Source organism: Arachis hypogaea, chromosome 9 (genome assembly GCF_003086295.3).
Source record: "Arachis hypogaea cultivar Tifrunner chromosome 9, arahy.Tifrunner.gnm2.J5K5, whole genome shotgun sequence".
In the NCBI taxonomy this organism is placed as follows: domain Eukaryota; kingdom Viridiplantae; phylum Streptophyta; class Magnoliopsida; order Fabales; family Fabaceae; genus Arachis; species Arachis hypogaea.
In genome coordinates, this window is record NC_092044.1 from 15,781,684 (window position 1) to 15,796,682 (window position 14,999).

Consider the following 14,999-nt stretch of genomic DNA (forward strand, 5'->3'; position numbering starts at 1 on the left):
TAAAGATTTAATTATTTTATTTCTACAAATATTCAGAAAATTAGTTAGTTCACCAAAAATATTTTCTTATAATCATCTTGTTTCTACTTAAATAAAGAAAATTCACCCGTAAAACCACTGATAATAATCCGAGCATAATCTATCATGTTTCTCTCTTTAATTTTGAAAAATGAAAATTTATATACACGGTTCCATGATTATCCCAGGAATATGCACCTAACAGGACTTGATGGAAGGTAGAAAAATGAATTTACCTATTGACATCTACATTTACCTCCCACATAGACGCTCCATTTTAGGTAAAAAACTAAAAATTATAGAAATTGCTACCAAAGTGCCCTTTCAAAAAAATCAGCTTCTCTCAGCTGTTGTCACTTCTATATTATATATTATTCTTTAGGATGATATCTTACCCTTTATTTTTTTTTTTTCTGTACAGCAAAGTCAAGAACCCACATCCTTCGGATGGGGATGATGGAGGTCATGACTAATGACATCAGTGGTCTCAAACAAAAAGCATCTCTCCATAATTTACCCATCGTTCAAAGCTTTCAGAATATTTGCCTTGTTTATGGAGCTCTTCCACACTCTGCCTCCCCTGAAACACGTTAAAAACATAATTTAATTCCTATTTTCAGTGTCAACTTTATGCACATGAATCAGGTTCTCACATCGTTAGAAGAATTTTACTTTGATATTAATAACAAAATACTTCTTAGGTTACAGTCCAAGAAAAAAAAACTGAGAGGTCAAACTGGGTTGGTGGTTAAAATGGGGTGAAACTTTTTATAGATGAGCTTGGTTGGTGTATATTTACACATAAAAACCTGTCAATGAAATTTTTTTTTCTCTATTATCATCCCCAGCAAACCCTTGATGGTAAAAACCATGGCTAGATTATGAGAAGCGAGTTTAACACAGATGGTGGATGAAGATCAAATAAAGCTAGGAAAAAAGATGAATATACAACAAAACAAAGACCTTGAACTTCTTAGTCCAGCACAAACTGTGATAATAAATGTGCAGTATCTAGTTGATGTTCGAACTACAATTTTAGGAAAAACTCATTGGTGACTGGTGAGTATTAATAACTAGGGAATGAAATGCTATGAAAATTATTTCTTTTTCTTTTAATCGACAATAACTCGTTAATATAAATATTTCATGAATTAAAGGAAATTATGATATTGTGTGATAAATCTCGACATAACAATGCATGCTAACCTTCATGCTGGATCCAGAGTCACTAGCAGATGTATTTATCTCAGTTCTTAGCTCATTAACAATATTCTCTGATGAGATGCTGGTTGACCTGTAGTCATAATAAAAAAAAAGGTAGTTGGTCAATCATCACAATCAAACAAATTATTATTCGAAGATAGGGTCAATTTTAATGACGATCCACTATAACCGCGTCAATTGACACTAGACATGGAAAGTCCAAACCAATCCCCAAATTCAGTTATAGAAAAATAAATAAATAAATCAATATCCTCCTGAGAATTCCTCCAGCATAAAGCTGAAAGATAATAAACTAGAATTCAGTAACTTTCTCATGACAAATAAATTTGTTTCATTAAAATGCTAATAGCAGGAGATGAGTGAAGTTTTCTATATATACCACTGGCTGGAAACCTTAACGTTTGCTAATAAATGTCTTCCCTCCCTCTTTATTTTCTCTTCCAAGGTCAAAATATTCCTCCCCATAATTGCATGAGATCTGAGTATTGCATAAACAAAAAGCTGACAGGACTTTAGTTCCTCACTGGTTATTTATTTTATTTTCAATTCATAGATGAACCTCCCAAAGGAATTGAAATTTAGTTATGCTATGACAAAAGTATCTCCTCGTTCTCAGAACCCCTCTATGATTGATCAAGATTTGATGACCACATTTTGAATCGTTAAGTGAAAGAAAAGTGGCAAGAATATGACATATGTATATCAGCAAGCACTGATCAAAGTTTTAGAACTACCTTTCAAGTAATTCCTCTTCACAAGAGTTTCCAGAAGATGAAAGCCAGTCCAAATCTACGAAGTTGGAGCAGTCTCCGTGTTCATCATAACAAATGTGATCAGTGTCGCAATACTGGTCCTTGACCATTCCCCCATATATAAGCCTGTATGATATTGATAAACACAACAGTTAGAAGATTTTGATGTCTTGCATAAATCACAATAGGATCAATCAATGACTGCATTAGACAACCTTATCAATATTATATGGGAAATCCCGAAAAGCTTCTCAATAATTCAGTTTTTCACCAAACAATCAAGAAGGAAGATAATTGTTTAAATGCAATTTGAACTAAAGAAGTTACAAATGGAAACTTCTATTAGAATTTAGAAACTCAAATATTTGGCAAACAGACAGCTATTCAGTATAAACCCCCAGTGTCTAAACATGGCTATGAGATTTTTGCATTATGAAAAAGGTCAATTATGATACCTGCAATGACATATAGCACTTCCACAGGTAAAGATGTCTGGGGTGGACTCTGAATGACGATGCTTGTCAGGTATGTTAGACGACTGCTGACAATTTGTGACATTCAAGTCCCTAATTGTGCTGTCCTTAATGTTACCATCGGAAAGTGATCGTCTAATAGTTGGCCTACCATAATAAAAGAATAGCATTATAGACCCCCTGCCCAGGCAAGGTTTAATATATTTTTATTTAATAAATCCTTGAGGGACAGATAAAGTGTATTCTCATGTACTTGGGTAGCTTCTTTGAAATGAAATATTTACAAGGTCATGTGAAATCCTTCACCTCTAATGGGATGAAAAAAATACAGATGATACACACTTCTCCTTCAGATGCTTCCCTAATCATGATAACACCAAAAAAATCGTGTAACTAAACAACCCATTATATACCTGACATTTTCATCTTCCGGGAATGCACCACGCTTTCCAACAGTGAGATGTTGATCTGAATCTAGCTCCCACAATGCCGGTTTTCCCTGGTGTGGCTGAAAATGCCCCAAAAATCTGACAAGAAAAACAGTATCAAATACGACATAAGTTAATTCATCCCAATGTAAATAGCATGCATATCGATATAACAATCAATTTGGTCCTGTAGTTTTCGCCTGCTAATCAATTTCATCGCAGAGTTTGAAAACTTATCAATTTGTTCCCAAGTTTTATAACTGAGAATCAAGTTAGCGGGATTGACCATCAAGTTTCGTGTGGCATATTGACATGGTATACTAACGATTATAAAACTCATGAATCAAATTGATTAGCAGGTGAAAACTTAAGGACCAAATTGATTGTTTTCTCCATAAATATATAAATAACTAATGTTACACCAAATTTATTAAGGAAATGGTTATGTAAATATACTTTTAAAAGATGGGCTCTAATTTGACTCACATGTTGATTGCTTTTTGTTTATCACCATCGGCATATGTGTTGTTGTAATAGCGCTGCAGAGTTCGAAGAAATTCTTGGGATTGTGTTGCCGCCTTCCATTGACCTCTTCTCTCAGAAAATATCTGTACAGAAAGATCAAGAGAAAATAGGAAGAGTAAGAGGCAAGTTCATTACATAAGGTGCAGATCGCTACAACTATCATGCATTGCATCAAGCGCTAGGAACAATCCTAGAGTCAAGCTAATGAGGTCATTTTCCACCCAACCCCCTCCTACACAATTCGAGACAATGCGAATACGAATAGGTCGTTTAGGGTGCACATGATGTAGTGGAAACCTTGCAGAAATACCAATAATTAAGATCTCCACTTCTTGAGTCAGATGCTGAGAAGAAAGGCCATACATTGAGAAGACAGGATGTACTATGCACAACATTCGTGGCTACTTAAGAGTGAAGCACCAAATACCATGCACCACTATGCATTGCATTGACTAAAAGGTGGCCCCAACCAAATGCCACAAGGCCCACAACAATCAAATGACAATTAAACAACAGGACCCATGACTATCACCAACTCTACTCGAAAGATATTATTATTATTAGGGGTCTTATTGCCAATAACTCATTTTCCTAAGATATGAAATACCATTTTGACACTGAATACTTGCATTTTCAAATTTATTATGGTAAAAAAAGAGTTAGGGATATATGTTTTTATATCTTGATGAAAAAGATGCATGAGAAATTCTACTAATTGTGAGAGCAATAACTACATCCATAAACTACCAAGACATGCAACAAATAAAACCCTACATCAGAAGCTTGTGAATGAAATACATGCCCTAGCAAGATAAGGCATGCTTTCATCAGAACATGGACCCTTCCTAGGAACATAATAAAAGCAACATGCTTTCAACAATAGGTTAACATATGTCATTTTAAATTTATGTAAAAAGTAAGATGTAGATGTTAGATAGAGAAGTCATTCATGAACCTTCACCTAAAAACTTAAGCCTTTGGAAAGTTGGTCTTTATGAACAGATGGTCGTGACTCATGAATTTGGTTGTCCTCACCCCTATATAAAAGTTAGATTTCAGCACAAGGAAGGTGATCCTGTGCATTGTCCATGCTTCAGGGCCATTTGGCTCTTGCATGAAGCAGAATGTTAGATTTAAGAATCATTCGCAGGTCTTCACTTAACAGCTTAAGCTTTTCGAATAGTTGATCCTTGACAGTAGATCCTGTCATCATGCACACGACTTTTGATCCCATACTGGACTTCATAATTCATGAAGCCCAAAGGTTGGAAAGGTTACCTTATTATGCGCTGCAGAGCCCCCATATTGAAAAGCTAATGTGTCACCCATGGACTCATAGACTGCCATTAATTCCTTCGCCAAAGAGTTATCAAGATCAATATATGGGGATTCACTGAATTCTAAAACTTGCAGCTGGCGTCCAAGTGCAGTTAGTCCATAAGCATATTGAGCAACATTAGTACGATCCAAGCAGTCTATGCAATTCGTTCTTAAGACCCCAGCTTGAAGCATCTCGGGTCTGACACTGTACTCTTTGTTCTCATCACCACTATAGTAACAATTATTAACTTCTGCTTCCCTATCAACATCCTTGTCCATGCTAGCTTGTTTTGTCAGAGAGTTACCAATGGAATTCTTATTCCTGCATTATATTAAATAAAATCACCAATAAAATTATTAACTAGTACTTCAAACAAAAAGCAATTATTAACTGCTGCAGAGACAAGCAGAAAAATTCCTGGTTATTGCTTAATACAAAGATCATCTAATAAATCATCAAAATATATAAAAAGTAATTCAATGGGAAAATACATCAGCAAACAGCATCCAAAGTGCTGTTATAGAACATACCCTGTGAAGGAATATTGGAACAGTCCCTCTGGTGTCAAGTTTGGTGTCAGGGAACAGTAGAAGACACCAGTCAGCTTCAACGCATATGCAGCCACTTTCCCCAGTTGGGTCAACACATTAGTAGCTTTGCTGCTGAAGTAATTGATCCAATAAAGTCAAAATAACACCCAAGAATAAAAAACTGAAACGGTTGGAGAGAAGAGCAAGTTACCGTCTTGAGTGTCGATGCAAATCCCAATGGAGGAACCTCAGTCGATTTTCCCCTTTCATATTTTTGTTGATAGACCTAACAGCATTAGCAAACTCGGCTCGCAGAATAGTTTCTCGTGGCTTCTTCTCATGTGTCTTGAACAAAAAAAAAAAAATGAAAATCAGAAAACATTCTAGTTTAGAGGTTAGACACAACCGAGAAATTCAATATTCCTAACTGTTCATTAGAAATGGGAAGCTGCCTACCTTAATCAAGTTCAATATGATAATTGGATTTCCATATCTCTTAACAAGATTTTCAAAATGAAGCCTTGTGGCTTCAAAGGTGTTGTCCTTCTTTGATACTAGAAAAAGAAAAAAGAAGCAAAAAAGCTCTCAGAAAAAATTACACAACAATCAAGCCATAACAAGCAGAGAATAGTTGCTTCCATATCATACATATAATGTCAGGTTTTATGTTCAATGGCGAGGCTTCTTGAGACCAGAACAGAGGGATTGAACCCCGGATCTGCACCACGGAACTTATTTTCATCGGGCTTCCATCACGGGCATCTGCAAAAACTATTTGCTCTGTCTCAACATCATTAGCAACTCTTCCCTTTTCATTCACTCCTCGTTTCAGATATCTGCATCACAAGATACAGCAAGCAAGGAATATGTCAAGAAATAAGTAAGATAAAAATGCCAAAATTTGCAGGAAAATGCCAAGTTTCTGGGTGATAAATCACCCGTTTACATGAATTTCATGGATTGAAGTACTTGGCAGAAACCAGTAAAAAAACCTCAATTAGAAAAATTAAAATATAAACAAAAGCAGATGTATATCTTCAAGGATTGCAAGTGTAAAGAATTGAAACAGAATGTAGCTTTATCATGTGACAAACTCATATAAAGGATTGGAAAAGTACAAACCTTGTCCCAGCATAGTGCCGCGAGCGCCTAGCAATGATAGTCAAGTGAAAATCCCTGCCAGAAATAGAAAGTTTGACCTACACAGCATGCCATAAATGAACAACTGTCAACAAGAAAATGCATAACCTTTTATGAGGAATAGATATTTCTAGCATTTCTTTCTAGCACTTATAGGAGAGGCTTGATGACACCAATACAGCGATAAAAAATACTGCCTACATTAAATTATCATTTTGTGTGAATACTACTAATCCATGGTTTAATGATTGCAGCATTAACTCTTATCACATAAAATGCCAGCAATAGCATATACAAAGTTACATATGGTAAAAACTAGACATTTCAAATGAAATTAATATTGCTGATAAAGTACAACAAAATTAATCTATAGAAGATAAAAACTAAACATATCCATTAGCCAAAAGGGGAATCTGTTATGTACCTGTTTAAAAAAGCCATAAACTAAGGCAACTGTCCAGGAAGCATTCTGGAGATTATTCCTGACTCCACGAGTCAAAAACTCATTCCAAACAAACAGTGTTTCATAAAGTGACTGTCCTGTTGTATTATGATCGGTTAAGTTCCTTTGAAGACTAAACATGACATTGTATGAGTAGCTGAAAAAGAAGTCCTTCGTAAGATCCACACTGCACAGAAGCTTCTTGTATCTAAGTCACAAGAGAAGAAAAGTAAAGCCCATTAATAAGATGGATTATTATATGACTAAATAAAAATGAAAACAAATAGTTATAAAATAAAATTGTTAAGCAATTAACTATAACCAACAGTATTGAAAAAAGATACAAAAGGAAACGAAAGCCATCTCCTGAGTGAAACCCTGGCAATACCTTGTCTCACTCAAAAAGTTACATTTACATCATAACAGCAATGAAGATTGCCCCTGTACATTTGCAGGAAATGAACTGACAATAAATGTATAACATGAAACGGATGATGGAGGTATACACTAAACAAACTACACGACTTGGAAATCTTGAAGAAGTATTATCATTTCTACTTCAAAAGAGACAATTAGAGAGTACCACAGAAAGATGATAGGGTTGACCTGAGGAAGCCCACATTGTGCATACACACTGAAGAGAGACAATCAACATATATGGTACAATAAAAAAATAAAACAAAAACAAAAACTAAGGAACAGATAAAGGAAACCAAACTGTAGAATTCAACAAAGCTAAAATATGATGTTCTAACAGAATGTTTTCACTACACAACATAATGAACACAAATGAAAACCCACAATTTATAACATAACTCTCAACTATGTACAAACCACAGGGTATAGTTCTCAATGCTACACTCAGATGTCTCTTTATATGTGCTATAGACGTATTACAATTACATGCAAAATTGACTAAAGACCTGTTTTCATCCTTAGAATATGCCATTTTGGATCGCACAGTGGGATGTGGGATTGGAACCATTTCGCTCTTTGCGATACCATATATAGTGTGCCCACATATTGTGCCAATTTTCCTTCGCTTTGTTATGAGAAGCATGTAGTATGGCTCAAGAAATTTGACAAATCCTAGATAAAAAAAAATATAATAAGATGACGGAAACCTTAATTATTATAGCCAGTATTTTGGGACACAAGACCATAATAACAATTTTGTTCATATGAAGAAGATGATAGAAGATTCAATTACCAATGATTCCATAACAAGTTGTAACAAACTTCAGTCCCCCTGTTGACTTGTTTCCTTCGTGTATGCGCCTTAGAAGGTCACAACACTCAATTTCTGAGTACACTGTCAAATCTTCAGTGATGTTTAGTTCTGTTGGATCCAATCTGTCAATCTTCAAGACCCTCCATGAGGTTCTGCTTTTGTCTCTTCCGATCATATAAAAGTTCTGCATGTAAAAAAGAATAATAATAAGAACACTGCAACATTGCCCTATACATGTATAATGTGCATAGAGTCATAGACAAATTAAGAAGGATGATATTCTTAAAAGGAAAAAGTACATCACAGCTATTAATGTATTAAAGAAATGGAAAGATGTAGCTTTGCTATAAATATCACTCCATATTAACGCAAAACTTTAGATTACAAGTGGTTTTTCTAATGTGAATGAATAGCGTTAAAAGTAACAGTAAAAAAGTTGAAACAAACTTCAGATTACAACAATAATTGTTGCAGTCCACCAACTTTTCTAAGAATTTAAACATATAAGTACAAAATTATACCAGATGATTTTGTAAAGAAGCTACAATTGCTTGTCTTGCAAGAAACAAACCAACAGCTTATCATTATGTTAGCTGATGAGAGAAAGAATGCTTGATATCTATCTAGGACACTATGAATTCTGCCCCTAAGCATAGAATAGGTGAGGAAAAAACAAACATAAAAAGTGAGAGAGATAGATGAAGGTGACAAATGCTGAAGATTAAGGTAAAGTCAAATTTAAGGATGTGACTATCAATTTTTGCCTTTTAGGTTTCACTTTCTAAAGAAGGAATGATGTGTGGGTTTAATTCAACTGTTTTGGGCCTTCTTTTGGATTTTGCCCCAACTTCATCAAAATTTCCAGATAATATTCGCATGACTACTCAATTTTTTCCTGAAAAGGACAAGTAGTGGCAATCCTTCTAATAACAAAGGTCAGCAATATAAAATTCCAAAATTAGCAAAAATTACTATTTTGATTAGCAAGAAAACATTACTATATAGGACCAGATTCATGCAATTGATGAAAGAACAGAAAGAAAGAGCCCTAGTTTCCCTTTTAAGAAGAGCATAGTAAAAAAGTCAAGTATTGGCATAAACACAATCACTAGATATCACAGGCAGCTTTCACTGCGAAGCCAATTGAATTTAGTGCTAATAAAATCAAAGTGACAATTATGTTAATATATTTAATCATCCATCACACAAAATTGAAAAGGACATATTCAGCGAAAATGAACACGAAGCTAGCGAACAAGGTCAAATAGAATACACGAATTCACAAGCCATAAGCTATTTGCTACAGAATCATTTGACAATCATATAGCATCAATGACATACATCATGAAAATTATAAATGAAAAAACAAATCACAATTATGGAAACCAATCAGAAGCATAAAAATCCAGATCAATGTCATCTTGTGAAAATTCTCAGATTTCACATACACAACAACTCATGAATCACACCTTAATAAACAGGAAGCATCAAAATCCCAATTCAAAAAACACAAAAACAAAACTGCTCATAGAGAAAGAAAATACAAATCCATTTGATTATGAAAACATGAATTTGGAGAGAGAGAGAGAGAGAGAGAGAGATTACAGCATCTTTAAGAAACAAACAGAGAGAAACACGGTTATAGAAAAGAAAAGAAAAAGAAAAACAACGCCATAGGTAGATCATGGTCAAAAGACGAAGTAAGAAAAATGCATATACGAATTGAAATATTGAAAGGTTATAGAGAATCATCATATACCGAGCGAGTTTCATAGAGCCTGAACTTCTGCATGTAGCTGCACTTCAACTCAACTGCATCGTCAACAACAACAACACGGTTTTGAATCTTCTCCTTTTCTTCCGCCATCACAATTCAGATCCAGAGCTTCAACCTAAGCTCCTTGTTTTTCTTTTTTCTCTTAAATTACTCTCCGAAGAGAGATCAACACAAACAAAATACAAGAATAAAATTAAAAACACAACAAAAGAGCTTCTGTTTAATCAAATTAAACAGAAGCTCTTTAACAAAAGCGCAGCCAAAAGAGAAAACGAAAGGAAATTACAAAGCTCAAAATTTTACATCAATGGGAGAATAACATGAAGTTCTGTTTAGATACACAATGAGACAGAGAAGAAAAGAAAACAAAATAAAAAAAGGGGAAAAGGAAGCAGGGAAAGAAATAGAAAAGCTGATGAATCGAGAAGAAGGTGTTTGGTTTTGGGGAATGGAGAAGCGGAAAGAGAATCAGAAGCAGCTTTTTGGGTTGCAGAGGGCGCAGAGAAGAAAAGAAAGTGAAAAATGAATGAATGAATGAGATTGTCAGCGAAGAAAACAGAAGAAAAGGTCACAGCTTTGCCACAACAATGCATCCACACGATGTGAAAGAGAAAAATAGAAATTTCAAATAATAATAATAATAATATTAATTTATCGTCACACACCTGAAAAAATTTTAATTTTGATAAAATAGATTTTAGTTTTTTGTTTTTGTCAAAATAAATTTTCAAATATTAGTCTTGTTTGATAAAATGACCTAACATCTATAGTAATATATTAATAATTTGGCCATTTTATCAAACGAAGATGAGAATTTATTTTGTCAAATAAGACTAATAATATTTTTACTAATAATAACCTTAACATGTATTTTAAAGATATATAATAGTTAAACTCTAATAATAATAATATATAAGAAATCAATATTCTCACTCTCATTTTAATATTTAGGATACAATAAATAAAAAGTCAGTTAAAATAGTCTAAATTTATTTTATTTAATATTTATTTTTATAAATAAATACTAAATAAAATAAATATAAACTATTTTTTCTTTCTAATATTATTACTTTAATAATATTATATTTTTATTAATTTATATAAATATACAATGCAAGAGTCATGTATAAATTGATATTATAAAAAAGAAAATGACATTATTATTTTTCTTTAAATAGAATAGTTGTATTAGTATTCATTTTAGTATTCACAAGTATATATAAACTATTTTGAAACATATTATTGTCACTCTTATTTTTCATAATATTGTTCTACATATAATTATACTTGATTTTTTCAGATTGTATATTTGCATAAATTTTTTTTAAAAAAAAGATATCACATAAATAAAAATGGCTATATTTATTGTTACATTACATCGCTAACAAAATTTATTATTTTTAATAAATATTTGATTAATATTTTAAATTTTAAATATTAAATTTTAAATTTTAAATTTTAAATTTTAAAATTTAATAGTATAAAAATAAAAAATTAGTTAAATATTGATTAATAATTTTTAAATCGTTCCCCTAATATTTGGTAAGAAATAAATTTTAATGAGTTATATTAAATAATAAATATGAAATTAAAAGGACAGCACAATTTCGGCTCCCTTTGAGATGGGTACCCACATTCTCTCTCTGTATGTGGTAGCAGTTTTTTGTCAGCATGCAGTAATGGTATCTTAATTTCCTTATTAGCAATCAGTTACCAAATTACCATGCTTGATTTCGCTCATGTCACGTGAATTACCACGTTTCAATGTGTTCTAAAATTTGAATCCCCTGGTATTGGGGTTCCGTAGTCTTGTAATAATAATTGTTATTTTGTGTACCATCTCACACTTCATTAATTTTATTCGCCTCTAAGAACGTGATCTTTCATCTCGATTCTAAAATCACTATTTTATTTACGTTCATATTTGAAAAATAATAAAAAAAATAATTTACATATTCTAAAATTATTTTATTTGATGATTATTAATTATTACTAGAATACCTATGTAATTTTAAAATATTACCTTTCTAATGTTACTGTTAAATTATCACTACATTACGTATACGTAAAAAATTTATCATTACGTGACATATATTAAAAAATCAATCGCTAAATTAGTTAGTAATTTAAAATATATATATATATATAAAATATATATTTATGAATTTGATTTTAATATATTAAAAATATAAAATAATTTTATATATATATTTTATATATAATATTATGTCAGCAAAAATAATTATTTTTTATTTTAACAGTATCAATAAAATATTTTACATTATTAATACATTAAAATTAAATTCTATATATATATATATAAAAGAATTAATTTTTTGTGTACATAATTTTTTTATTTATTTATATAAATTTATTTGTTCAAAAATTAGAGTTTTTATTGTTGTTGTTAGCCACTCAAAGTTAGGGCTAGCAATGAGTAGAGTAGAGTAGATCTTTTCCTAATCCTACTCGTAAGTTAAAAATTTCATTAAAATTCTATCGTATTTTATTTGCGGGTTGAAAATCTCTCAACTCTAAGTTTTTTAACCCTGCTCACACTCTAAAATTCTAAATTTTACTCTACTTTATCCTACCCATAAAAATATCAAATTTTATTTAATGTTGAGTAAAGCTCTACATCCATGTAATTTTTTCATCCAAGCTATCCAAGTAACTTCAATCAGACACGCCTCCTCAACCCCCTTACGCGTTTATTATACACACGCCTCATATAACGTATATAACGTATACCTTCTGTTGCGTGATAAACCTTTCTCAACGTAAACCTTTCTCAATGTAAACCTTGTTCTCTTCTCGCGTTTTCGTTCTTCTTCTTCTTCAACCTAATAAAATTCGTCGTTCTCCTCTGTTCGTATTTTTCTTCTCTGCTCGCATTCTTCATTATTGATCTGCATTGAATTTAACGTAATAAGCTCCGTCGTTCATCTTCTTCTTCGTTTTCTTCTTCGATCTACACTTCTAAATGGAAACAATAAATGATTCAACTTCAAATCAGTTGAATGAGGTTATTACGTTGAGACATCTAGGAAATGATTGTTGCATGCTATCACAATAATCTTAAACACTGAACAACGTAAAAGGAGGCCACCGAACCGAACAGCATTCATCTGGTGAATCAAAATCACAAAGGCCACCGAACCGAACAATGTTCATGTGGTGAATAAATGATGATCAACTTTCAATCAATAAGAATAGTATTTCTCCTCCTCTTCCTCCTCCTCCTTCTTCTTTCAAATTCGCGCACGTAGGTTCTTCTTCTTCTTCCTCTTCCTCTTCCTCTTCCTCTTCCTTTTCCTTTTCCTCTTCCTCTTCTTCTCACATTTTATTCAGTACATGATTGGTGTTCGGTTCAGTGGTGTTGATCATTTCGGTTTACCTGATTGTTACATGTTCACTTAACTTCTTTTGCATGGAAAATTGCTATTCTTGATGATTGAATGTTTATGCCGTTTTATTCAGCACATGAATGTTGCTCGGTTCAGTGGAGTTGCTCATTTTGATTTACTTGATTGTTAGTGTGTTCAATTGAGTCCTTGTGCATGTAGAAATATTTTTCTTGATGATTAAATGTTTATGACATTTTATTTAGCATATGAATGATGTTCGGTTCAGTGGAGTTGGCCATTTCAGTTTATTTCTGCTCTACACAATTCAAAACTCTTCCTCCTCACCTTCTACTGCTTCTTCACCAGGAAGAAAAAGAGGAAAAGACAAAAAAATACAACAGCAATAACAACAAACGAATGAAGATAAGGAGAAAACACATGAAGAAGAAGGAACGCGAAAAAGAAGGAGGAGAATGAGGAGGAGGAGGAGGAAGGCGAATCTCTGTTGCTGTTTTCGTTTGTTTCTAGTTGTTCCTTGCCAAATCTTCTCGCGATTCTTCTCTAGTAGTGGTTTTCGTAGAGAACGTGACTGAAGTTTGAGTGATTTTGAGAGAGATTCGAAGAGAATGAGCGGTTTCGTGTAACGGTTTCGTGTTAAGGAAGAAGTAACGTTTTTTCATAATGAGCGTGAAGTAACGAAGGATTTTCAGACGCGTATTTTCACTCGTCATTAATGCGCGTCACTCTGTTTGAAGTTGGGCCAATTTGGTTACATAATTACATGAATGTGTAGCACACCCCTTTAATGTTAACTTTATAAATATACAAATGCTCTAAATTACTAAATTAATTAATTAATTTTGTAGTTGCTCATTTATTACAAGTCTCTTATTTCCTTCACTATATACGCCTTGTCTACGCAAAATTCATCTTCTACATTTTGATTCTTCTTTAAATCATACGTATTTTAAAAAAATTAATATTATTTAGATAAAAAAAAAAGAGCCAACAATTTTGATTTTCAATCCAAACACTAAAGCTTAAACATTTTAGCTTAAGTTTAATGTCAATTTTAGTTTTAATACCATGATACGAAATTATTAATCCGATAATTAAAATATCAACCTTCAAGAATTCAATGGATATAACAATAATTTTTTAAAACAACATGAGAAATGTAAACACTAATAAAAGAAGAGCATGTAATTGTCTTATATTTTTAATATAAATTATGCTAGATAACTAATTCTTTCAATCATTATTAATTAATTTTTTAAAAATTATTTTATTTATTTTAGGTACTAAAAACTAAATCATAAATTTTTTATTTTTTATTTTAAATTATATATTTTAAATCCTAAAATTAGCAAATATTAATTGACTAAAAATTATTTTTTTGTCTTTTCTCTTTTATACATTATTTGGATTGAGAAAATTTGAAGGAAAAAAAATAAAAGAAAAAAAATAGATGAAAAAGTAAATTTTTTATTGTTTGGATGAAAAGAGAAAATAGAGTGAAAAGAAAAAAATAGTATAGACTCACTAAAATATTTTTTTCCCACAAATGAGATGAAAATGAAGAAAAATGTGGTAAATGTGAATAAAATTACACATTTATCTCTTATTATTAATAAATTATAATTTACATATAATATAGATAATGATATTAATGTAATTTTATATTATTATGATTTTCTTTCTTCTCACTTTTTATTCTATCCAAACAAAAAAAAATTTCTCTTTATTTTCTTTTCATCCATTTTCTCTTCATCCAAATAACATACAAATAAT

General features: G+C 31.9%; 1 protein-coding gene across 6 annotated transcripts; it reads right to left on the reverse strand.

The window, feature by feature from the left end:
* Positions 1-124: 124 nt before the first annotated feature.
* On the reverse strand, positions 125-10,524 carry LOC112710510 (phosphoinositide phosphatase SAC2). Of its 6 annotated transcripts, none has more exons than XM_025762757.3 (17): positions 9,844-10,487; positions 8,064-8,268; positions 7,777-7,942; positions 6,836-7,061; positions 6,394-6,470; positions 5,920-6,107; positions 5,728-5,825; positions 5,483-5,616; positions 5,272-5,400; positions 4,699-5,062; positions 3,382-3,503; positions 2,881-2,994; positions 2,450-2,614; positions 1,977-2,120; positions 1,622-1,720; positions 1,225-1,312; positions 125-598 (listed from the first exon to the last, which is right to left on the reverse strand). In XM_025762757.3, exons 1-17 carry the CDS (start codon positions 9,949-9,951, stop codon positions 506-508), a joined length of 2,520 nt encoding a protein of 839 aa, XP_025618542.1. In that variant the 5' UTR covers positions 9,952-10,487; the 3' UTR covers positions 125-505. The 6 variants fall into 6 exon arrangements, with proteins under 6 accessions (XP_025618542.1, XP_025618541.1, XP_072058732.1 ...); XM_025762756.3 differs by having other exon boundaries at positions 5,272-5,403; XM_072202631.1 differs by having other exon boundaries at positions 5,272-5,403; positions 8,606-10,397.
* Positions 10,525-14,999: the final 4,475 nt, after the last annotated feature.